The 26645-nt window shown below is 39.3% G+C and overlaps 1 protein-coding gene across 6 annotated transcripts in view; it reads left to right on the top strand.

Annotated features, from left to right (window-relative positions):
- The window catches only part of Hipk3 (homeodomain interacting protein kinase 3), a 70783-nt gene extending 45533 nt beyond the window's left edge, over nt 1-25250 (top strand). For 3 of the 6 annotated variants that reach the window (XM_060371820.1, XM_060371818.1, XM_060371819.1), the window contains exons 3-17: nt 4360-4483; nt 9514-9633; nt 10982-11068; nt 12002-12186; nt 13370-13523; nt 13902-14025; nt 16808-16929; nt 17157-17284; nt 17371-17532; nt 17680-17742; nt 18016-18306; nt 18514-18654; nt 20322-20557; nt 20827-20954; nt 21357-25250. In XM_060371820.1, the coding sequence (XP_060227803.1) occupies nt 4360-4483; nt 9514-9633; nt 10982-11068; nt 12002-12186; nt 13370-13523; nt 13902-14025; nt 16808-16929; nt 17157-17284; nt 17371-17532; nt 17680-17742; nt 18016-18306; nt 18514-18654; nt 20322-20557; nt 20827-20954; nt 21357-21833 (2542 nt within the window). In that variant the 3' untranslated portion in view covers nt 21834-25250. The remainder of the gene's footprint in view (nt 1-4359; nt 4484-9513; nt 9634-10981; nt 11069-12001; nt 12187-13369; nt 13524-13901; nt 14026-16807; nt 16930-17156; nt 17285-17370; nt 17533-17679; nt 17743-18015; nt 18307-18513; nt 18655-20321; nt 20558-20826; nt 20955-21356) is intronic. The other 3 variants (XM_060371821.1, XM_060371822.1, XM_060371823.1) reach the window with 3 other exon arrangements.
- The last annotated feature ends 1395 nt before the right edge of the window (nt 25251-26645 follow it).

Raw genomic sequence — 26645 nt, forward strand, 5'->3', positions numbered from 1 at the left:
AAAACTGTAATGGCTGCACAATTCCATAACTGTCTCAGAACTCCTCAGGGGAGTGCTACCTAAAAGGGCATGTGTGTGGCATGTGAAATAACTTAGAAATCTCCTATTTTATTAGTAATTACTTTTGACCATTTCTTTTTTTTTTTTTTCTTTTATAAGTTGGTGCTTTGTATCTTTGTTGTCTTTATTCTCTCAAAGTAGGGAAAGCATACAGGTTCTCACTTTTGGATTTTCACGAAGCAGCACAGAGCAGTACTTGTCTTTTATTTTACTTAGTGATGTTACTAACAGAACCATCACTTTTATATTTAAGAAATTGTCATTGCCTTAAGCTTGATCAGACCTGGGCTTTGCTCTTATGAGCACTTAAGTCTGAAGTAGCCAACCATATCAGCATTATGTGTAGTTAATTAGCACAAAGAAATGAAGATCAGATACTCATAACCTCTGCTTGTAAAATCATTCTAGTGATGATCAGTTTTATGATCAGTTTTCTTCCCTACTCTCTTCCTGTCTTGCACCCCAGTATCCCATGCATGCTAGGAAAGCTTTCTAGGGTTGCACTACATCCATAGCTCAATACTTTCCTGATGAATATGCCACGAATACAAACTCATGGTTTAGTGGCATTTCCAATGATAAGCTATGATATCTGCCTACTGTACATATAATAGTTTCCAGAATTGGACATACTGAGTTCCTAAACCAAGACAACCCTTTCCCTAACAGGGCTGGGTTTCTTTTGCTAGTAATTCAACATTTGACTTACGCAAGTAGGTAAAAATGGAACAACAACAACAACAATGAGGTGTGCCGTAAATAGCCATCTTTTTTGAGTGGTGCTTACTTCACTGCATTCTTATCTGAAGAATTGCAAGCATTCCCTTCCAGTACTGTATCAACCGTCCATTCAGTTCCGTTTTTACTGAGGAAAAGTTCTTTTCAACTTAGCAGTTTTTAGTGTTAAGCTATGTTTTATATCAATGTTTCAAGTTTGTAGAAAGATAGAAAGTATGTGCTTATAATGAACATCAATAGATTTGCCAAAAAACACATGGCAGAAAAAGAAACATCATTTTCTAAATAGGTAGGCTCTTTACCATATAACCTCAACTTTGGAGCTGTAGGCTTCACACTGGACTCCTAACTGTAATTACTTATAAAGGGAGCCTTCCAGTCTGGTTGGACTGCTCGTTGAATAGACTTATTTAATGTGTGCCTTGTTTCTGAGTAGTATCTGTGCGCACAGAAGCCTGCTTATACCAAAGCGTATTTCCCCAGCTAGTGAAGGAATTGGCAACATTTTTTGTTACTACAGTGAGTATGTACTGTTCTTATAATGCATAGCTTTAAAGTTTGGGTTTTTGAGACAGGGTCTCTGTAGCTCAAAGTGACCTGGAGCTCACTATATGGTCAAGGCTGGCCTTCAACTCCTTCTAGTCCTCACTTCAGCCCCTGGAGTAGTGGGTTACAGTTGTGAGCCAGCAAGCTTGGCTTACAGTTTATTTTTTATTGCAAGACCAGCTAGAAGAAACCTTGTATCTCTGTCAGGTTCATCTGGAGTGTAGATGCTTTACCACGTTGCTTTCCCACTTTTACATGTAAGGATGTACATAGAAAATGTATGCCATAGTGAATGACTTCAAGGAAACGCTTTCCAGACACAGTAGGGTTGAAGCTCCTGTGAGCTTACAGAGACTCTGACAGTTAGCATAAGACCTGCACAAGTTTAAGCCAGAATAATTGCCTGCTTTGAGAAAGGAAAATGGTGGGTACAGAGTCCTATCTCCATCCAAGATGCTGATTATTACTGATAGTGGCTGGAAGAGGGAAACATCTGTTTTCTTCACTGGAGTGACACTGGGTATGTCAGCCACGTTCTGTGTGGTAGTTGACCAGCATAAAACAGACTCCATGCTATGTTTTTACATTTTTTGTTTGTTTGTTTTAAGAGAGAGAGAAGTTGGGTGTGTGGGTGTGATCTCGGAGGAGCTGGAAGTGGGAAAAGAATAGGATCTAAATATTTTCTATGAAAGTTTTGAAAAACGTAGTAAAGAAAAATGTCATATCACTAAATAGAAATAATTTGGTCACATTTGTGTTGGACTTGGGGATTAAATTAATATACTACATTTTTATTATTACATTAATATATATTTCATAGTACTAATTCCCCACTAAAACAAATACTAGGTATTCGTAAAAGAATGGCTGCCTTTAGGGCTGTAGGAGGAGAAGAACGGCCTGAGTCTGGAATATCTTGTTATGCCAGAGAACTGTGATAGTAGGAGGCCATGTGAATGAATGTACTTGAGGCAGTTCCAAGTGGCCAAATCTGGGAAAATTTGGTATCAAAATAATTATGGCAATAGATTATAACCCACTGAATAAAATAGGAATTCATGAATTTGTATTCATAGAGGGAAATATGGATAGATTTAAAGGTTGTTTATTTTTTTGAGCAGGGTCTTGCCTTCATAGCTCAGCCAGCCTCAGTTTGTGTTCCTGCCTCAGTCTTACAGGAGTGCACACACACCTGGCTCTAATGTCTAATAAGTAGTAAGGTAGTTATATGGTTTTAAATGGAAACATTACAGAATAAGTGAATTACAATGGAAAAGGAAGAACAACATATTACATTAGTCAGTTGATGAGAATGAAAATTAGTAAGGAAACATAGTAAGATTGTGTGCCCTCTGATAAACTGGATGAGAAAACATTTCCATGGTGGATTTGTAACATAAATTGGCTTTTGTGGGGCCGTCAGGCAAATTTACAGTCAGGGACATTTCTGCAAGTAAGAGACCTATTGTATTTTATGCCAGAGCCAGGAATCAAGCAAAGACATTCCACACTGGAAAAAGACTAAAAGATGTGGTTCTGAGTTGGGTCCCTTTTATCAGAAAGGACATTATTAGTGCATGTTATTTACATTTATTGTATGTACATGTGTGCGTGTGTATGTGTGTGTGATCTCAAGCGCATCTGTGCACTTGTGTCACAGTGCATTTGTGTAGGTCAGAAGGTCTTCCTCCCGCGGGGGTCCAGGGATTGAACTTACTTTGCCTGTTTGGTGGCCTGTTTACCTGCTAAGATTCCGACTGGCCCGGCATTGTTAATACAACCGGCCAACTTGGAAAGAGTCTGAGGTTTAGATGGAAGAGATGTTCTGGGCTCCGTTTCTCATGTTTGTGATTACATTATGGTTGCACAGGAGAATATCCATGTTCATAGGGAAAAAGAGAATATGGCAACATCACCAGTTATTCTCAAATCTTTTAGGAGTAAATATTTGTCGTTCTGTGCTTGAAAGTCTTGGAATATAAAGATAAGCCTGTTTTAAAGTTAAACACATTTATGCCCATAGACTCAGGATAACTGTGTGCATAGTTCCTTTGTGACTGTACAGCTGTGCATGGAGACACTCTTATAGCATGCTAGTTCTCTTAAGAAACTGGACAGAGGCTGCTCCCATACTAGACTCATAAAAAAGCCACATGAGATAGCAGCAGAACTGATCCGAGAATGATAATTTTTTTCAAATAACTGAAGTGTTTTAAGTGCTAATATATGTTTTAAGTGCTTATATGTAATTGTTTTGCCTTATAGTATACTTTAAAAATTAACTAAAAAACTTATTTATTTCTGTGTATATTGGTGTTTTGCCTACACACGAGTCTATGCATCACATGTGTGACTGGTGCTGGTGGAAGCCAGAAGAAGGTATAGGATACCCTGGAACTGGTGTGACCGACAGTTGTAACTGCCATGTGGGTGCTGGGAATTGAACTATGGAAGAACAGGCAGTATTCTTATCTACTGAGCTTTCTATCTAGCCTGTACTATACTTTTAACTTTCAAAACTGAATATATTGTAGTAGTATGTATAAGAGTATGTATCTATAAGAGTATGGATGACTATGACCCTAGTTATGTGGCTGTTCATTGCTGTTATGTTCTGAAGTAATATGAAGGTTTAAATCAACTCTTATCTCCAGAAATTTTTGTTTTCATTTGGTCTTAACTTTCACTGCCTGTTTTCAATTCACTTCTTTTGATGTCACAAATGTCTAATTTTTTGGCCAGCTTTTCTTCTGTGTATTATTTCTAATCTGCTGTCACTTGTCTATGTTGTTTTCTTTTTCAAGTGTTAACAGAGACCTTGTTGAAGGAAAAGGGTTGTGGGGAAGAGACTTCGTTACAGTGCTGTTGTGCTTATAGTTTCTTCACCTTAATTAGGGTTTGAAGAATTCTTAGAGAGACATTACTATAAACAAGAACTTTTCGTAGAATGTCAGATGAAGTAATTAATTTAAAATGAAAAGGAACCTGATTTTTTTTTTCTTTTTTTAATTTCAGAGCTCCAGAGATTATATTGGGGTTGCCATTTTGTGAAGCCATAGACATGTGGTCATTGGGATGTGTGATTGCAGAATTATTCCTTGGATGGCCACTCTACCCAGGAGCCTTGGAGTATGATCAGGTAACAGAACTGTCACAGTGATTTGAATTGGTAGAAAGTAAAGAGTATATAGTCTTAGAGCAGTGCCTGATTCTTCATACACAAGATGTGGAAATCTCCAGAAAGTGTCAAAACTGAGCATCTTATGGAATTTAAATTCACTTAGCATTAGATCTTGACTTAAAAGCCCTTTTCTAATACTCTAGTGATGTCTGTGTTTTCTGGTGCTGTGATAAAACATGTTCAAGGCAACTTATAGAAGGAGTTTATTTGGGGCTTATAGTTCCAGACAGAGTCCATAATGGCAGAACAGAGGCAGCAGCTGCAAGTGGCTGGAGCTGCAGCTGAGTGTTCACAAACCCAGATAGGAAGCAAAGAGAGCTCTACAAAATAGCAAGTCTTTTAAAACTCAAAGCCCACCCTATTGACATACTTCCTCCAGCAAGGGCACATACCTTCTAATTCTTCCAAAACAGCCACCAACTGGGGACCAAGTGTTCAAATGCTGGACCCTTTTTGGGGACATCATATTCAAACTACCACAGATAAATTGTCATAAGCTAAGTTACAATCTACAGACTTCAGACTCGTTTTATAAAATAATTATCATCTTATATGTCACATATATTGGATAATACAGTGTGTAGCTTTTGTTTGTTTGAGGCAGGGTGTCAGTAGGTAGTCCACCCTCACTTCAACATGTGACCCCTGTCTTAGGGCATACGGCACTTTGTACAGGCCTGTTCAACATTATTTCTTTTTTTGAGATGGGGTCTCTCTCTGTGTAGTACTGACTGTCCTGGAACTCATTGCATAGACCAGGATGGGATTAACTCACAGAGATCCTCCTGCCTCTGCCTCCCAAGTGCTGGGATTAAAAGTGTACACCACTATGCTTGGCCTTAATTCTGACTTTTATTGTTGATCTTCTGTAACAAAAAGGATGTGAGGGGCTGAAATGATGGCTCAGTGGTTTAGACATGTTCTGCTCCTCTAGAGGACCTGAATTATGTTCCTAGCTTCCACATCAGATGGCTTACAAATGTCTGTAATTCGGACTCTGGAGATCCAACAACTATTCCTGCCCTCCGTGGACACCTGTATACACATGTACATACACACAGTCACAAATACACATAATTCAACATAAAATGAACTTAGAAAAAAGGATGTGAGAAGTCATTTGGGTGATTTAAATATTTCTGCGATGATTCAATGTTACTTATTATTGAGATGAAATTATATCATTGATATTAATCTCATCACTTACAGTGACTTTCTACTAGTGAATCTTCTCTTTTAGGTTTTAAATTGTTTGTTTTGCCTCCTCTGTATTCCAAAGTCTTATAAAGACAGTTTATGTAACAATTTCTGTACAGCTTCTTTTCCTGTATGTTTTTAGTCAACTTTGGACTTTGATTCAGCAGCTAAACTATTGCTAGTTCTGAAGGACTTGGCAGCCTAAGTAGAGTCCTGTAATTCCAAGATGCTGAAGCACCAAACCACTAGTCAGCTGCTAGAAACTTGGAGCTTTATGGAGTTTATGACATGCATAGGCCTTTGGAACAGGGAGCCATCTAGTGGCAATGTCAAGTTAACTTGCTGCCGTCCTCTGGATGTGCACTCAGCATGTCTTGGGCAGCTTATGTGAGTCTTGTCAGAACTTTAAAGGTGAGTTACTGTGCACCCTCCTCCAACACCCCACCTCCAATGAGTAGCCTGTTGGGGAACAATGGTTAATTTTAAAGACAGAAGCCCGACCCAAACCCAAGTTTCCTAAATCCTGTAATTGTTTTTGTTTGTTTTGTTTTTGTTTTTAAAGACAGGTGTAGAGGAACAAAACCAGACTTGGAACAGGTGTTACTTGGTTTGGATGAACAATATTTTCAGATATTACATATATCTCTATGTGTGTATATGTTGGTCTTCCAAAGGAACTGAAGAAAGCCTTATCATAATGTACCAATAATTGTAATTTTCATCCAGTTTTTTAAGTAGTTATTTTAAAAAATACACACATGCAAATAACTCCTGGCACCCTTATTTTGTTCTCATGTTAGGAAATTATTATTGAGCTAAGATTTCACACTATAGCCCGGGATGGCTTGGCATTTACTAGGTGGCCCATGCTGTCCTCTGCTGGGACTGCCCAGGGAAGAGAAGTGGTTTGCTTGTTTATTTTTATTTATTTAATAGAAATGTTAGTGTTTCCTTTTCATAGATCCCATCTGTCTCCTTAAATTACGATCATCTGCTTTAGGATGTAGAAGAATGGGCTTCTTTCTCTTATCTGTGCTCTCTTCCCAGTAGTCAGCTGCCTCAGTACACTTAGGTACTCCAGATAAGGTACTAGGTTACTAGGTTCTTTTCATTTCTTTGAAACAGGGTCTCAGGTAGCTTACAATGGCTTCAAGCTCTCTTTGTAACTGAGGATGGCCTTGAACTTGTGATTCTTCTGGTTCTATCTCACAGGTGCCATCATGCCCAGCTAAAAACTTGATCCCCCTCAAAAGACTCAGGATTGAACTTTTCTACCACTTAGCCTTTGTATATTATTCTAAAAATACATTATTACTATTTTTACCTTATGCTGACAGTGGGCAATAGTAATATTTCTAATTAATACTTACTGAGTTCTTTTCTGGCCCAGAACCTCCTATTATTACACTTTACATTCCTCTCATAATATCCCTGGGATACTTACTGGTTCTCTTCTCAGATGAGGAGTGTAACTTATAGAGAAATGGCTGGGGAGGTGGCTTGCTGCACTATGCATGTGAGGACTAGTGTTTACACCCCCAGATTTCATGAAGTTGTGTAGGCATAGTCCCAAATTCAGAAGAAAGAGACAGGAGCTGTAGCTGCAAATTCTGGCTTCAATTGAGAGACCCTGACTCAATGAATAAAGTGGAGAGAAATTGCAGAAAACATGCAGCCTCCCTCTTGGTTTGCGACACACCTGTGAACATACATGAACACATACTCCCCACACCACACATGCTCCCACACACATGCAAACAAGCATACATGCATCACACCACACACAGAGACACATGTTAGAAAAATAACAAGAAACTAAACCAACACAGGCAGCCTGCTTTCAGAGGCCATTAACAGTAGGTCATATCTTCATGCTTAATAGGTGATGAATGATACTCTCAAAGCAGCCTTGAGAAAGATTAAAAGTAAAAGGCTACAGGCAATCCTGCTCTGTACTGTTGCATCTTTTTTGTGATGGCTGCCTTCTGGATTCCATTCTCACTCCAATAGTGTCAGCTGAGCACCTGGAGAGGAGGGCTTTCCTCACTCTGCATTAGTTTGTCAATCCCCAACTAGTCCTATTGTCCTGTTGTAAGATTTGGGTCCCAGGGAGGGAATACCCTATACTAGTTTATCATTTTGTCCTGAGATGGTAGTAATTTATATCACTCAGAATTTTTGTTGTATAATCCCCTCCCCCCCTTCAGAGGTATCTGAGGCTACCCCAGCTCTCTGAGTGCTGAGTGTAAGCTACTATGACTGGCAAAATAGTCACTATTTTCTGTTTTGCTTTTGTTATTAATGAAGTCTTTAATAACAGAAAGGGTCTTTTTTGAGAAAGGGTCTCTATGTAGCCCTGGCTATCTTGAGACTTGTTCTACTAGCTAGACTTGAACTCACAGAGATCTACCTGCCACTGCCTTCCAAGTGCTGGATGCCCAGCTGCATGCCCGGCTGAAAGAACAAAATTTTTAAGTAAAAGGATGGTAGTCATTAGTATGAAAAGAAAATAAAGCAAGTTGTGGTGGCCTTCACTTATAATCCTAGCCACCAGGGGCAGAGGCAAGATGATTGTTTGGTGTTTGAGGCCAGTCTGAGCTACACAGCAAGATTGAACACCCACCTCAGCTGTATACAAAAAGAAAGTATTAGAAGGCCTGTTTAAAAGCAACAGAGAAACAGTGTTTTATTTTTATTTTTGAGGGTAGAATTTGAAGCTAGAAGATACAGGATTTTTCTTAATCTGAGAGGAAGGAGTTGATAGAGGAAGGAACTAGAAGGTGAAGGAGAGACAGGTTACTGAATAAAGCACTGTCTGTGGTCAAACTGGAAAAAGGAAGGTAGAGGACCTTTCTGGTCCTAAGTTATATTTTCCTCTTTAAAGCCTGTATTTTCTTGTACTGACTTGTGAGAGCCACTGTCTAAGGCATAATATGTATCAGGCACTGTCATGGATATTGTGAATTGTAGAGTATAGTAAGAAGATGGAAAGGAAAAGTATAGATAGTATACCAGATGGTGAAAAGCACAATGGAGAAAAATCTAGCTGAGAATGAGGGTTGCTGGGAAAGACAGTTACTGTTGCTTACTGGCTTGGAAGGCATAATGAATAAGGTGATATCAGAGCCCAGAACTGAAGGAAGAGTGCCATGTGATACCTAGGACAGGTGTCCAGACAGAAGACACGGAGTTCAGAGGCCCTGTGGGTAGGGTTTTCAGTGCATCTGTAACCTTGTCACTTTCTTACATAGGTCACCTTGGCTATGTCTGCACTCCCCCAGAATCAGTCATCTAGTTTGTTTATCCATACCCCCCCTTCCTAGTGAGTTACTGGCTGGGAATAGCTCAGTGGTAGATTGCTTGCTTGCCTGACATGTATGAGGCCATAGGTTCACATCGCCAGTACTGTCTTCTCTTACCCCCAAATGTAATTTCATCTCTTACTATTTTTCCTTTAGTAATTCTGTACTTCCAGGCTTTGAATATGCTGGTTTTCTCTCTTGACTTATATAGAACCTTAATATTCCACATTATATTAATAATTCATACATAGTATACATCAGGCTTTTCTCAGGGGACTCTGACTACATATATTTTGTATGTTCTTCCCTGTCTTACATTTATTGTGTACATTTACTTAAAACACTGCAGTTTCCTTCCTTATGTGAATTTATTAAGGGTGTAGATGGTATCTTTTTCTTCTTAACCAGAGATCTAGTAATCACTGATAAAATGTTCAATTAATGCCTGTCATATGAAAGAATAAATTGTTTTTGTTAAATATTTTTCAGATTCGATACATTTCTCAGACTCAAGGTTTACCAGGAGAACAGTTGTTAAATGTGGGTACAAAATCCACAAGATTTTTTTGCAGAGAAACAGATATGTCTCATTCTGGTTGGAGATTAAAGGTAATTCATTAAAAATATATTTATTAAACAGTTTTCTAAAATGCTTCATATGGATAATGCCTTCCATACCTCTTTATCTTACTGCTCATTTTTTAAAGTTTTTAAAGCATATATAAATATGTATTTATCATTTTCAGCCAATTTTATATTAATATATATTAAGAAGTACTAAACAACAGGGTCTGAATCTATCTCCTTTCTACCTTCTCCAGCTTGGTTTCTATTATAGGGTTGAGATGGGTATCTTAGTTTGGTTTACTGTCTATAATGAGCACCATGACAAACAGTGGCTTGGAGAGGAAAGCGTGTCATTGGCTCTCACAAGCTGATCATAGTCCATCACTGAGGGAAGTCAGGGCCGGAGCTCAGGCAGACACCCTGGAGGAACGCTGCTTAACGGCATGCTCCAGCCCCACCCCCTACATGAAAAACTTCTTTTAGATTTATTTATTTTACTTTTCGTGTGTGTTTTGCTTGTGTGTATGTATGTGTACCTTATGTATGGCTGGTAAACTGAGGCTGGTGTCCTCAGGCCAGAAGAGGGTGTCAGATCCTCCGGAGTTGGAGTTACAGGTGCTTGTTAGCTGCCACGCAGTCAGGAAAGCAGAGCCCTGAGATTCCCTGGAAGAACAAGCGGGCTTTATTTATTTATTTAAAATGTTTGTTTGTTTGTTTTGTTTTTCCAGATGGTTTTTCTGTGTAGCCTTGGCTGGCCTGGAATTACTGTGTAAACTAAGTTGGCTGTGAACCCACAGAGATCCACCAGCCTTTGCCTCCCAAGTGCTGGGATTAAAGGTCTGCCTGGTATAATCAGTGCTTTTAACTTCTGAGCCATCACTCCAGCCTCTTGCAGCAAATGTTCTTGATCACAGACCTCTCCAGCCCCTGCACTTGCTTACTTATGCCATCTGTGACTACATGCCCAGGTGTGGCACTGCACCAGTGAGCTGGGCCCTGCCATCGTGGGATGGGACCTACTGCATCAATTATTAATCAAAAAATGCCCCACAGACTTGCCCACAGACCATCTGGGGTGTGTGTGTGTGTGTGTGTAGCTTGTACCGAATGACAAACTAGCCAGCACAACAGGGTTTTACTGTGTAGCCCTTTTGGTTTCCATCATGATCCTCCTATCTCAGCCTCCTGAATTACTGGGCTTACCTGAGTACACACTTCCTGGCTTTATATGTCTTTATTCATTTATTTGTATTATAAAATACATTTTTGCTTGTTACTCTTCTGAAATTACCATACCCGGTATTAGGCTAACTGTGTCAGGCTTAAAGGACTAGAAAGTGGGATATGGTGAGTAATGGTATGTTACTTTCTCTTTGATATATGTCATAAGACACTGGAAGAGCATGAGGCAGAGACAGGAATGAAGTCTAAGGAAGCCAGAAAGTACATATTCAACAGTCTGGACGATATAGTGCATGTGAGTACTGAAGTCACATGTTAATCTTGTGTGCTGAAGTAACCCTTGAGTGCCAAGGATTGAAAACATGGTACTCATTTTCTAAATGCTTACTTTTTAATTATTATTATTAATTGATTTGTTTATTTAATTTTCATCTTGGTCGTAGATCCCTCCTTGGATTGCTTTTTAAGTGTTTCAAAGAGAATTAACTTGGAAAATTTAAACTTCCAGGGGCTAAGTTGTATTTGGTTTTATCACATTTTAAGTAATTAATTAATTAATTAATTTTCTGATTTCAAGAGAAAAACTATCAGGAAGATTTCTTTTCCTGTCTTAGTAATTGGTCTGTGTTTGGCAAACATTTGGGTTGGTGAGATGGCTCAACAGGAAAAAGCACTGGCCATTTAAGCCTAGTGACCTGAGTTCTGTTCCTGGAACACTTTTGAAGGTAGAAGGAAAGAACCTACATGTCTACATGTCCACATGCATACAGACGCACAAACATATTGACTCACAGACATACACAGTCAGCACAGACACACACAGACACAGTTACATCCACACACAGTCATATGCACAGACACACACTCGGGCACACACACTCAACACAGAGTTGGTGCATATGTACATACAGTGTACCTACAGAGACATATGCAGAGAGAGATTCAACACAGTTACACCTACGCTCACCAGAAACATGCATACAGACATACATTCACATAGATGCACATACAGGCGTATATATGCATTCACAAAGTAATAATTAAGGTTTTTTTTTTAATTTCCCACTTTGAAATTTTTGCCTCAGAAAATTTTGTAGATTTGTGAATTTCAATTCTTTTTATTTCAAATAACTATAGTTCAGTGTTTGTTTGTTTTTAAGATGGAAATTTTAACAGGCCCTTTCTGTAGCTTGTTTTTATTTTTTGGCTTGAAACTCTGCTGTTATAGGTGAACACAGTGATGGACTTGGAAGGAAGTGATCTTTTGGCTGAGAAAGCTGATAGAAGAGAATTTGTTAGTCTGTTGAAGAAAATGTTGCTGATTGATGCAGATTTAAGAATTACTCCAATTGAGACTCTGAACCACCCATTCGTTAATATGAAGCATCTTCTAGATTTCCCTCACAGCAACCAGTATGTCACTTTAAAATCCTTTATAGTGTTTTTTGTTGTTTTTTTTTTTTTTTTAATAATGGGTAGATACATAGAAAATCAGTGTCTTCACTAAATATCAATCAACCAAATTAAAGAGACTGAGCTGACATGGCTGAGGTTGCACAGACTGTTAAGTAGAATTGGAACACAAGTGGGAAGGCCAGTTCAAGTCCTGACTCCCCCGTGTTACGCTGAAAGTGAGAGGAGCAGTCCTCCTCTCCGAAGGGATTCCTGCTGGAGCAATGAGGCATGGGACAGAGCGGTGGAGGCTCACACTTCAGTTCCTTTCATGTTTGCTGGCCCTCCCTAGCCTATGTCCTCTTTTGAGACCTGTAAATCTGTGGTGTGTTTTGATTTCTCTTTTGCTCCTTTGAATTCTAGAAGGAGAGGAGGGTTTTACGGGTTAGTAAGGAGGAAGGTACACTCACTTTCTGAAGGCCTTGTCAGCCGCCTTACGCAAAACTTGTGACGTTTTCGTCTCCCAGACCTGCTCTTTTTTTTGGTTGGCAAAGGTAATAGAATCATGTGACGTCAGAGCAGGAGAAAGGAGTGTTCTGAGGGAAGAGTGGACCAGCAAGGGAGGGAAAGGAATACAAATGCAGCATAATGATTAAATGTGTAGAAATGCCACATTAAAGCCAATCATTTCAAACATTAATAAACACTCCCTCACAGCTTAAAGCAACTTAATTACTTTTTTAAAAATTGTATAGAAAGTTATTCTATGAATGAACCAATATTCATTACTGTGAAATGCTCCATGTTACTATTTTTATAAAACTCAGGTGTACTTCTCTTAAACACTAATGATATTCTATGGATTTTTATAAATAATCACTTTGAAAATTATAATGACATTCTTGGTACCATTAATTTAGTGATTTGTATATTGAAATTTAGGAAAAATTATATAAGGTAGAGATTATTAAATTATTGTAGGCTAATCAAAAAGTAATACTGCTTTAGTGTCTTAACATTTTACCAGCATAATATATATTTCCATTTATACTTTTCTTGTAGAAATTTGTTAGAAATATGTAAGAAGTAAAGTACAAATTGTAGAATTTATTGTTTTCAGATAATTTTTATTTTGCTAGTATACATTAATTTTAAACTAAACATTTTAAATAACATTACAGTATTTTCCAATTTTCTTGTGCAGTGTAAAGTCCTGTTTTCATATCATGGATATTTGTAAATCTCCAAGTTCATGTGAAAATAATCACAGTAAAATGTCCCTTTTACGACCAGTTGCATCAAATAGCACTGCTGCTCTCACGGCAAACTTTGCTAAGATCGGAACATTAAGAAGTCAGGTAAGAGTTTACAGTTGGTAATACTTTACGAAAAGTCTTTAGATTGGTCACTTTGTTTCGAGGTGTAGAAGCATCCTGTGAGAGGTAGATAGATTCAGCAAGGGTGAGCATTTAGTACAGCTGTCTGTTATAGCTAAGCCAAGTAGAATATACCTTTTTATTCATTCTCAGATTTCCCTTCTCTGCAGTTAGGACCACAACTATCAAAAATAGAGTTCAGTAAACCCAATTAAAGTTGATGATTCTGCTTTGTGTTTAACTTTCTGGGTTTATTTTTATTGCAGAATTGTTATTTTAAAAAGTGTGTGTAGATTTATGGTGTATTTGTAGCGATTGGAAGGCTGCCCTGCATAATGTGAGGTGCATTGATTGTTTCAGGCATTAAGCACATCTGCTCACTCAGTTGTGCACCATGGCATACCTCTGCAGGCGGGAACTGCACAGTTCGGTTGCAGCGATGCTTTTCATCAAACCCTGATTATCTGTCCCCCAGCTATTCAAGGTATGTTTTCATTTAGAATATAATGTAGGCTTTTAAAATCCTTCCTTCCTTCCTTCCTTCCTTCCTTCCTTCCTTCCTTCCTTCCTTCCTTCCTTCCTTCCTTCCTCCCTCCCTCCCTCCCTCCCTCCCTCCCTCCCTCCCTCCCTCCCTCCCTCCCTTCCTCCCTTCCTCCCTTCCTTCTTTCTTAAGTTCACGCTATGTAGCTCAGGCTGATCTGGTACTCACCTCACCGTCTAGCTGCCTCAGCATCTGGAGTGTTGGGATTCAAGTCATGCATCACCACACCCTGCCGGCTTTCCCACCTTAAAGCAATAGGTTCATTGCAGACAAGGCCCCAAATGCGCATGTCCAGCTTTGCCACGGTGCTGTACAGTTTAAGTGAAAGTGATTGGTGTTGAGGGAGGTGACCTGCAAATACTTGATTTTGCTGTTTAGAATGCTACTTGAGGTTTAACCTTTTTTAGTGTATAAAGGAAAATAAAGTGGATAGGTGATATGGTCATTCCTGCATTGTGATATATTTTATGCGGATATGGAAAGCAGTGTTTTTCAGAGTGTATCTTTTATATATAGCATGATGTGAGAGATTTATGAGATACATTTCAGTGTGATAAGACTTTTTTTTTTTTAAATTTCAAGACAAGGTCTTTGTGTACTCCTGGCTGTCCTGAACTTACTTTGTAGACCAGGCTGGCCTCTGCTGGGGTTAAAGGCCAGTACCACGATGCCTGGCTCTTATCTTTTTATTTGGCTTATAATCTTTAAAGAATAACTGTGTATTTATTAGCAAATATATTAATGGCTTAACTGTAGTGTCTGTCCTAGACATGGTCTGGTCATGTCTGAAAACTCTAAGTATTGGTCCTTTTGTTTGTCTGCTTGATTTATTTTCAGTTTGGAGACATTGTCTGGCTTTGTAGCCCAGGACAGCCTTAAACTTGAAATTACACTGCCTCCACCACACAGTGCTGGGATTTAAGGTGTGTTCTGTGTTCTACCACATCCAATTCTTCTACAACCTTTGTCCCTAGTTGTTCAAGTATTCAAGCAATTTTAATCAATTAGTTTTGGTAACCGCACTGTAATAATTCTGGATTTTTACCAACTATTGAATTTGCTCAAAAGATGAGGCCAAGAAAGGAGATACAGAGAAATGCTCACAGTTATGTGCGCATTGCTTATGGAAGGCACTTGTGGACACAGAAAATAGAGCACACCAACAGTAAACCAAGTGTCTATGAAAAAAATAATGTTTTCTTTAGGTCTAGCACTTAACAATAGAGTTCTGTGATTAAAAAAAAAAAAAACAACAAACAATTTTACAAGTGTCGGGCGCAGTGGCACATGCCTGTAATCCCAGCACTTGGGGAGGCAGAGGCAGATGGATCGCTATGAGTTCATGGCCAGCCTGGTCTACAAAGTGAGTCCAGGGCAGCCAAGGCTACACAGAGAAACCCTGTATTGAAAACAAAACAAAACAAAACAAAATTTAAAAACCAACCAAGTAAATAAAAACTACGATTTTGTTCATTAGAAAAGGACTAACAACTGTAGTCTTTTATTCCTTAGGACTAAAGAGAAGTACTTAACATCACTTCCATTAAAAAAACCAGAAAGATTAAGTTACACAACCCTGTACCACACAGTATTTTGTTGATACGAGGGGTGAATTTGTTGAGATAACATTGCATAGTGGTGGAACCCCATCTAGGTTTGTGTGAATATACTCCATAACTAGTCACAGAGCAGACAGGCTTGCCCAATGATGCATTTCTTGGAAGGCATCACATCCTAATGATGTACCAGTCCACAATGAAACAGATTGCTGCAAAGGTTGGAATTATGACAGAGAAGATTGATTATAGTTCATTTTTTGCTGATCTTTGGGCATGTTCCAGAGTTTTGTATCTCAAAACTTCCAAGTTGAGTGTGACACTTCTTAATACTTTAGTTCAGTATTGGAAGAGTTGTCATTTACAAAGTGATTTGTGACACAGTGAAGAGAAATGTTAACCATAATAGAATTGAATGGTTATCAGTCCTGCCTGTCCTTTTTGTTAAAACCATGTCACGAAAGTGGTAGTGTTTGTTTTGTAGCCCTAGCAGCTGTCTGCTGGGATCGCCAGTCCACCATGTCATATTAGGGAAGGCTGTGTTACACTATCAAATGAGGCTGTATAGGTGACTTTCGCTACCTTCTTTCAGGCTGAAATAGGAGAGCAGGTACATAAGTTTGGGCAGTTCAGAAACCCCCCAGCTTCTGTTCTTTTTTTTTGTTTTTTTTTTTTTTTGTGAAATATGCACCCTCTTTGAGAGACAGGTGTGTGGGGCCCTGACAGTTTTGACGAAGCCATGGCTTAAGCAAAGGGAAGAGTGTGTGTCAAGCCAGCACATTTCTCTTCTAGGTTATTATAAAGATCTTGAGCCTGATCCTGTCTTTCCAGGCCCTTGTCATTGTGGAAAAACTGTCTGAGAGGAAAATAACACCACTACAGCAAACTTAAGATAGAAGTGAAAAGTTGCAGGGAGAATAAATGATTCTACTTCATAGCACTTTTCTTTTTTCAAGACGGAGTAATTTAGCATCAGTATTTGAGACAAGAAAACCCACAAAATAGATAGGAAATAACCCATCTCTACTAATAGATTACTTTGTTAATTATTTTCATGCAGAAACAGGCAGAATCTGAATCAAAATTTAAACCTTTATCATTTAAAATACTTTTGTAAGTTACAATAAGACAGTTGCTTTCTCCTATTGGATGACTGTTCTATTTCCTAGGTATTCCTGCCGCACATGGCAAGCCCAGCAGTTACTCCATAAGGGTGGACAATACAGTTCCGCTTGTAACCCAGGCCCCAGCTGTACAGCCACTGCAGATCCGACCTGGGGTTCTTTCACAGGTTGGTTACAATGTGTTCTTTTTTTCCATATATGTTCTCCGCCTTAACATAAATACAACCCCCATGTCAGCCTGTACTTCTGGGATGTATTGAAGGGATCTGGTAGGGAATTCACCCCTTTTTGCAGGTCATGGCCTTTAGCTTTTGTAATTCTTAGTTGTTAGTGTAACTGTCTTGAGTTTGGGATGTATTATTTGTGACTTTGTTTGGGTTGTTTTCTGATGCAGCAGACATGGTCTGGCAGAACTCAGCAGATGCTGATACCCGCTTGGCAGCAGGTAGCACCTATGGCCCCTGCAGCTGCAGCACTGACTTCTGAAGGCATGGCTGGTTCGCAGAGGCTTGGAGACTGGGGGTAAGTCCAGAGCAGGAGAACCTCTCTGTGAATAATACGCCAAGCAGATCACAGGAAAAAGGAGATTCACTTTTCTTACTCCGTAGGAAAATGATTCCACATGGCAGTCATTACAACTCGGTGATGCCACCGCCTCTTCTCACCAACCAGATAACACTGTCAGCCCCTCAGCCTGTCAGCGTGGGCATTGCACATGTTGTCTGGCCTCAGCCTGCCACCACCAAGAAAAATAAGCTGTGCCCCAACAGGTTGGTATTAACTTCGTTCTGCATTTTGAAGTTAGGACTGTAAAGTAGAATTTGCATGTGCTCTAAAGGGTCACTCTTGTAGTCAGAAATGACCCCTTCTGTAGCTTTGGTACAAACACTAAGCCGGCTCCCTTCTTAATTTCTCAGAGGTATTTTGGTAAAACTAATGGAATGGGAGCCAGGAAGAGAGGAAATAAATGCTTTCAGTTGGTAAGATTGTCTTTATTGACCTTTTGATTTATTATCTACCTGTAATATAGCAAATGTAGACATTTGGATATCACATATACAAACGAGTATGTAAATGCAAACTACAGCAATATTTTAGAGATAATATTTTATGATTCACAAAACTTTTGGCGTATCAGTATATTACATCCAAGAACAAGTGAAAATTTGTGTTGTTTGGTTTAACAAAATATCTTCAAGAAATATCACTTCTATTTTGATTATAGAGATTACAAATTATTTCTTTGGTTGCAGGAGTAATTCATTGCAGAATACCAATATCCCACATTCAGCATTTATTTCTCCAAAGATAATCAGTGGGAAAGATGTTGAGGAAGTAAGTTGTTTAGAAACACAGGACAATCATACTTCAGAAGGAGAGGCAAGAAATTGCCATGAGGCGTCTGTCAGACAGGATTCTTCAGTTTCAGACAAACAGCGGCAAACCATCATTATCGCCGACTCCCCAAGTCCTGCCGTCAGTGTGATCACCATCAGCAGTGACACCGATGATGAAGAGACCTCTCCCAGACATTCTCTCAGAGAGTAAGTGCGAGGTACACCTGCCTTCAAACAAAGTGCAGAAAGCCAGCTCTCTGTGGTGTCTTTGCCAGTGTCCTTAGAATAAACATAATTATAGTTTTTTATCTGAATTTATAAGCTTTGAATTTGGGTCTGAGTAGCTGATTCTGAACTCTTAACTGCCTTTAAGTAAAGTCTCACTTTAACTATGTTTCCTCTCCCCCTGTCTAGGTGCAAAGGGAGTCTCGATTGTGAAGCTTGCCAAAGCACTTTGAACATTGACCGGATGTGTTCACTCAGTAGTCCTGACAGCACTCTGAGCACCAGCTCCTCAGGGCAGTCCAGCCCGTCCCCCTGCAAGAGACCCAACAGGTAAGGGGGCCTAAGATGCTTGTCATAAATGTCGAGTCTGCTAAAAGCCTCATTTCTTCGGTTGTGTGTGAAGTAGTGTCTGCTATTTACTACAGTGATTGCTCTTTTGCACACAGGTTTTGAACTACATAAGTTTTGTAAGCTTGTGGTTATCACAGGTTTTTTTTTTTCCATTAAAATTGCTCCAATTTGTGGTGGCATACTCCTTTAATTCCAAAAATTGGGAGGCAGAGGCAGGGGATCTCTGTGAGATCAGACTTTCCAGGCCTGCCTAGTGAGACCGTGTCGCAAACAAACAAACAGCCATTTCATTTAAAAGCTGAAGTCCTGGTGAACTTCTGCGTGATGAAGTACTGAGTGGCCCGCCGCCTGGAGGGCAGCCTCTGATTCTGTCTCTGTCATTGATGGCTGGTACTGCCTTGTTGGGCACATGTAGGGCCTGAAATCGTTTCTGCTAACCAGCACCATGTGCTAACATATTGAGAGAGAAGCCACAACAGTCTTTATGAAATACATTTGACTTTACATAAAAATTGGTGACAAGATTTGAAAAGGATTTTAAGGTTTTATACATTTTCCTTTCCTTTAGTCAGAAACTATGGTTAGAGTACTTACTAGCCCAAGCTCTGCAAAATAAATAAGCTCTACTGAGTCTCCTTATAAGTTGCTTAGAAGTTGATACACATACAAGTCACATAAAAATACACACACAAAATGGTCCTAACCATGAATATATGCATGTAGGTTTAAGAGTAAAAAGAAAGCATACATATAAAAAGATATGCCTAAAATTGTTAAGATTGAAACGAATGATTAAAACACAACATTGTGGAAATACCGACATGAGGTCGCATGACGGCTGAGATGGTGGGAAGAGGAGGGGGATTCAGGACTCTGGGATGGCTGAAGGTTAGTCAGAAAGCCCTTTCAGGAGGATACAGCTCCTGCCCTTTAGTTGGAACTGACTACACACGTGCTTGTACATCTTGTCCAGCTGTCCACAGCAGCCCTTTGTTATGTTGGTTTCTGTTTTACGTTTATGTGTGTGTGTTTATGTGTGCATACACATTTGTGCGTGTGCCTCTGGAGACCTGGGGACAATGCTGGGCGTCTTCTTCAGTTGCTGTCCACCTGTTTGCTAGACTAGCTGGCCAGCAAGCTCTAGGGCTCCTCCTGTCTGTCTCCCAGTGCCGGGACTGCAGATGTGCACTGCTGTATGCAGCTTTTTTTTCCCCAGTTTTTAAATTATTTTTAAATTTATTACAATTTATTCACTTTGTATCCCAGCTGTAGCCCCTCCCTCATCCCCTCCTGATGTCATCCTGCCTCCTGCTTCTCCTCCCATGCCCCAGGATCTAAACTCAAGTTCTCATACTTGCATAGCAAGCATTTTGCCAGTTAAGCTATCTTCCTATCCCCTAGAACAACAGTTCTTCTTACCCTGAAGAATTATAAAGAAGAGTTTTATGAACTATTATGATGGAGGAAATGTGAAGGAAAGAAGAAGTAGAATTTGGTTTATCAGTCTAAGTAGAAAGTGCTGGGGGAAAAATAACATTGGCCAAGGACAAAATATATATAAAATAACTAAGCATCTCTGTCGTGTGTTGGAGACTACTAATAACATTAGAATTAATTGTGGAAAATGTAAAAATGTTTTCTTACAGTATGTCAGATGATGAACAGGAAAGTGGGTGTGAGACGGTGGATGGCTCTCCAACGTCAGACTCGTCGGGCCATGACAGTCCATTTGCAGAGAGCAGTTTTGTGGAGGACACTCATCAAACCACAGAGCTTCGGACTTGTGCTGGCACAGAAGCCAAGCCAGCCGTTGGCACTGCTGTGGAGCCACCAGTGGGAACAGAAAGTGGATTGAATGTTGATGAGCACATGGCAAATACAGGTAACTTAGTTCTCTGGTTATCCTGTAAGGTCTGAACTCAGGAACACGGGACAGCAAGATTGTCAGCAGTCATCTCTGAATTCTCAAATTGACCCTGAGAACATCTCTTGAGATGTTCTCCTGAGCTTAGAAGCCATGACTTTTTCTGAAATGTAAATCAAGGTTCTCCAGCCACTATTATATAAAACCTGTAAACACATGTCTAATTTTCATTAGAGAAGCAGAAACCACAAGTGTAATTTTGTATGTGTGGTGGTTATCATTGCCAGATTCTACATGCCAGCCACTAATAAAAGGACAGCCCGCCCCTGGAAAGCTGAACCAGCCTTCTGCCTCGGGTACTCGTCAGCAAAAACCCACCTCAGCATTCCAGCAGCAGCATTTGAACTTCAGCCAGGTGTGTTCCTGTGTGTACTGTGAGCATGTGGGATTTATGCTAAGCACTTTATTTTCTTTCATTATTTTAGTTTTTGATTTGTGTATGAGTGTGGGATATGGTGTGGGATGTGTGAATATTGAGCAGAGATAATTACATTGTGGGATTGTTTTAGAATTCCACAAAATCATGTGCATGAATGTTGGCTTTACATATAAGTGCTGTATAAATTGTAGGGTTAATAACTGGGGTAAGAATGCTGGCTGGGAGTTGCAATAGCAACAATCTGCAAGAAACAGGAAGATGTTAGTGTGCTTTCTTTTCCTTAATCAACTGGACTCTGAGATCCAGTGTGAGCTGTCAGTCACAGTCCCTTTCATCTTACAAAATGTGCTGTTCAGTCACGTTTTTCTTTGTAATTAGGTTCAACATTTCGGAACTGGGCATCAAGAGTGGAATGGAAACTTCGGACATCGAAGACAGCAAGCCTATATTCCTACTAGTGTTCCCAGTAATCCATTCACTCTTTCTCACGGAAGTCCCAGCCACACAGCAGTCCATGCCCACCTGGCTGGAAACACGCACCTCGGAGGACAGCCTACTCTACTTCCATACCCATCTTCAGCTACCCTCAGTAGCACTGCACCCGTGGCCCACCTCCTAGCCTCTCCGTGTACCTCAAGACCTGTGTTACAGCACCCAGCGTACAGTATCTCCCACCCCAGTGGCATAGTTCACCAAGTCCCCGTGGGCATCAATCCCCGTCTGTTACCATCCCCAACCATTCATCAGACTCAGTACAAGCCAATCTTCCCTCCACATTCTTACATTGCAGCATCACCTGCATATACTGGATTTCCACTGAGTCCAACAAAACTCAGCCAGTATCCGTATATGTGAAAACTCAAAGACAGTATATTGAGGAAGCTCAATGATACAAGCGTTTAATTAAAAATAAAAACATGGTATTTCATAAATATTAGCCATGGCACAAGAAAATTATTTTTGAATCATGTAGACTTGGGTGCAATTTAAACAACTTTGAGCTTTAAAAAAACTCTCACTTTTAATGTGTTTTGCACATTTGGTATAACTTGTCTTTGGTCATGTATCTTCTTATGTAGTAACTCTAGACAGGTGACTTATTGGGAGCAGAAGTACAGTTTTGCTCCTGCTATTTTTTATAAAATTGCCTTCTAACTAGTGCAAGACACGTCCACATTTGGGAAGCCATTCTGTGTCTAGACTTAGAGCAACAGACGCACATGTGTCAGAATTGCAGCATACGAGTGAACTGTATCGTCTGTGTCTTAGTGTGTACATGTTGGGGCACCTAACCTAAGCAACTGAGCTATTGTTCTGTACATTTGCATGTGTCTTTTGCATGGGCAAAATGTTGCCTAGATTGGCTCTTAATGTTGTTCTATTAATCTCAGCTGCATTGTAAACCGTTCCCACACATAGTGCCTTAAATATTTGAGGTTGTTCAAGTTATTACCTATCTGTAAATGTTGAGGACTGCAGCACTTAAAATTCAGACCTACTGTTTAGTTTTTGTTTTTGTTTTTGTTTTGTTTTCAGTAGAGTAACATTTCTTTTGGTTTTGTGTGGTATGATTTCAGACAGTAGCTGCTTTTTCCTTAGCAAGAGGGCAGCATGCTTGCTATAGCTGACTTCTGCTGTCTGATTTTGTTCAGAATGATCTAGCTTCAAGAAAAGCAAGCAGTTAGTAGTGCTTAAGAAAACTTGATTCAGTAACTAATGGATAGTTGATATCTGTCACAGCACAGCATTTTATATACTATTAAGTAAAACTGCAATACAACCTAAGTTTATTTTGGGAGTGTTTGCTGTATAATTGGACTTCTTAAAATGTTTAGAGGTGCAGTAGGCATGACTTGAGTAGATAATGAAAGAAAATGCAAAATGCTCATCGATTCATGATGTGGTTTCTTCTTAGCTTGGGCAGCCCATGCAGTATTTAACACATAGTAGCCGAATATTTACTATTGAAGCTTGAAAAGATGTGAGTTCTTTGTGTGCAATTTTTCATTTATGCATGTGAGAAGGTTTTTGGTTTTTGATTATTTTTAAGTATTTTTACATTGTAGTACTCGTTTTTTGCTTGTTGGTGGTGTTTGCTTATTTAATACATTCCGTCAGGGACAGAAATTACATGCTTTTTTCTCTTAGGAAGTGTGTATTGGGTTTTTCCCTCCCCCTCTCCCCTTGGTGGTGATGGTGGTGATGTTTAAATGAAGTTGCTTTTACAGCACCAAAGACTTAATCATCCATTTCTTATATAAAAGGTAGCTACTTTTTGCATAGACCTCAAGTATATTGTAGTGTAGAGGTGGAATTTAAGGAAAGGTATTAAACCAAGGCTGTGTTTTAGCTTACAGGCAAGTAATAAATTGTATCATTTATCTTGAATGTACCATAGATAAGCTGCTATTTAACGATTGCCACTTCAGATAGCTGTGAAATTAGGTGATTAACTAGTTGTTATTTAGCTTTCTAATTTCTGTATAAGTCTAATTACACGAGATAGAAGCTGGGGTTTTGATTTTTTTTTACTTTGCTTTTCTGTTTGGAGTGTCATTGTAACTACTGTATTGTAAATGATGGAAACAATTGCCTATGTTATTTTGGGTGTGTTATTTGCATCAGTATTTTATCTCTATTAATGTTTGTGCTCATCACTGCATATAAAAACTTGGATGTATCAATGTAACTTAATTTTTTATTTTCATACTGGCATTGTAGACACTTGAGAAAGCTGTATCTTGCAGGCTTGACTTAACTTTTTTTCCTTAAGAGTCTGGAATATAACCTTACAGCATTTACTGGAATAAACAGAGCAGAACCCTGGAGTGCAGAGCTCCCAATGTCCCGGATTGACAGCATTTCCTTACTAAGCAGGTTGCATACCACAAGTACAACTCTAGTACAGCGCTGATGATAAGCTAATAGTGAGACATTTTTCTTTACTCCATTGACACGAGCAGTGTTTTATTTAATAATCACCCATGACATGAACGTGCCTGAAGTTGATTTTAAAAATTACAGTATTAGATCATAAAGTAAAAACCAGCAGCACATTTTTAGTCACTGAAAATGAAGGACTTGATTCCCCCACAGGTTTCAGTGTTTTTAGTAATTGATTCTATGCATTTTATATAAATAGAAATATATATAACACACATTACAAAAAGAAGTTGGCTGAGATTAACTTAAAGACTATTTACAGATGACACATTTGTGGAGTCACTGTTTAAGTAGCCGCTGCCCTCCACGGCGGTTCAACAGGTGTCTGCTCACTTCTTGGAAAAGATTCTGTGCTGGTGACGGATGTTTCAGAAACACCAACTACACAGATTGATTGTGTCACAACAGGCACAAACGTGGCCCGGTGAGCCGTGCTTTCTGCTCAGAAAGGAAGCATTTTCTCTATTTAGAGTTCATGGCTAGAGCAGCCTTGTTATTAAACGGACTGTAGGTGGTGACAGTCAGCATTTTCATACCACAGTAATGCTTTTTAAAGGCATGTCACAGTGAAATGCACTGCTCTTAATTAATTGCAATCATGTGCTTTTTAATGTGTTTCAAAATTTAAAGACTTCAAAATCCCTCCGAAGTCTAATTTTAGCATATTGGCAGAAAAATCTGGATTTTACCCCCTCTAAAATGATTTTAGTAGTGTTGTTTTTAATATTTTCTTAAATAAAACACTGCATGATTTCCAAGTTGCATATTTGTGTGCTAATTTGCAAGTGAAGTTTTAATCAATTATTTTGATGTCTAGGTTTTTTTTTCTTCAGGGTATTTAATTAAATATGTTACTCTATTAGCAAAGTCTTTTCATTTTAGTATCTCTACTGTTGATTTTAAACTTGGCTTGTGTTCTGTAAAAGTTAAATCATACACTGCAAGGTGTAGGAAGATTCATTTTAATGATGCCGATGATAGGTTCGATGACTTAGTTTGAACGGTTAACTGTTGAACAGTTTTGCTCTTGTGGCTTCTTTTTTTGGTTTGTTTTTGCTTTTCCTTCTCTGCTACACTAGTTTGCCATGTAGCAATTGCACTGTGCAATATTACAATAAGGACTGGGAAAATTTTTATGGATGTAATGTCTATTACAGTTTGCGATAGTATTTCTCTCTAGTTCTCAGTGATTTAAATGTGACCAAGCCTTCTGTACTTTGTCACAAAAAGCGGGTTTTCCAGGTGACTATTTTGGTGAGTGTCAAAATAAGAATTTATGGTGTATTACTGTTGATTCACTTTGAATTAAAATATATATATTGCAGCAAACAGCTTGCTGACTTTTTTTCCATTCAGTACTTCTTAAGGGCAGAGATGGGAATGATTGATATTATCAGGTTACCTCATCATCGACACCTCATTTGATGCGCAGAGCCACCCTGTGGTAGGAATTTGTTAGATGAATGAGGACACATGTTGTGCAGCTTGCTCAAAGTCCTACTGCTAGTGGGTATGAGTGTGAGATAGGCCAGGCCACAGCAAGTCAGCTTTCCCCTTTGCTTTTCAAACTGTAGCCTGCCACAGCGTGCCAGAGACACCCGAAACCACAGTACAACTGTGGCCCACATTTCTTGAAGAATTGATTTTCTCAAATCTTTGAGGGAAGTATTCTGTTTGCTATTCATGGATGGAGACTAGGGAAGTCACGTGATTTTTTTAAAAAGTGCAACACGAGGCTTTGAAGGAACTTTGAGTCAGGTCCATTTTATGTTCTTAGATGGCACCTCATTCTCAAGGCCTGAACTTCAGGCACGGGTCTCTGCAGGCGGGAGTGTGGGAAAGTGTTCGGTAAGAGCAGAGCAGTAATTAGGGACTTGCATCTTGTGCGTAGAGGCAAATCTAGAGCCAAGCTTAAACACACCCCTGGATACTTATTTCTTTCTCCATAAGCTTTCAACTATAGTGTAAAATAGATAATTTTTTCTAGTGTTTGCGTCTTCTCAATCAATGTTCTGTTGGTGAGTCTTTAAATTATGTGTAATATATACATAATTCCATTTATATTCATGACTCTATTGTATTCTTTTGTGTGCATATACCGGTTTTGTTGACGGTCATTTGGATAAGTTTGCCCTTTTTAGGTGTTTGGAATAGTGTTGCTGTGAATGTTCTTGTCCATATTTTGGAGAACAACACGTGTCTATGCAGTGTGCCTGCAGTCTAGAATTAGTAGATCATAGGGGTTATACATACCTCACTTCCTTAGACACTCCCCCACAGTATTCCAAAATACTAGAATTACCTTACACTTTCAGAATGTGAACATTTTCTAGTTGTCTTCTAGCCTTACACTTTCGCTTTAGTCATACTGGTGAGGCTGGGTTCTTAAAAACACAGACAAGCAGTAGCAATAACAACAAAACTCCCTAAGGCTCAGACACTGGCTTCAGATTTACATGAAATCTAGAGTTTGTAATTTGCCTGAAAGTACTCTCATTTTCAGGGAGTACCAAGGAGTACTGAGCTATTTAAGCAGATCTTGGACTATAAGAATTGTTTGTGAAGGGGATAAAGGGTAGCAACAGAAATGTCTTTGAATGCGCTCATGAACCGGCACCTGCTACTAAGCCTGGCATATCATAAGTGTGGCACAGTCTTCCAAAATTGGAATTATCTGTGTTCCCAGAGCTGGGCATTTATCATCGGACAAGGCAGGAGGCCCGT

Source organism: Meriones unguiculatus, chromosome 18 (assembly GCF_030254825.1).
Source record: "Meriones unguiculatus strain TT.TT164.6M chromosome 18, Bangor_MerUng_6.1, whole genome shotgun sequence".
Lineage (NCBI taxonomy): Eukaryota > Metazoa > Chordata > Mammalia > Rodentia > Muridae > Meriones > Meriones unguiculatus.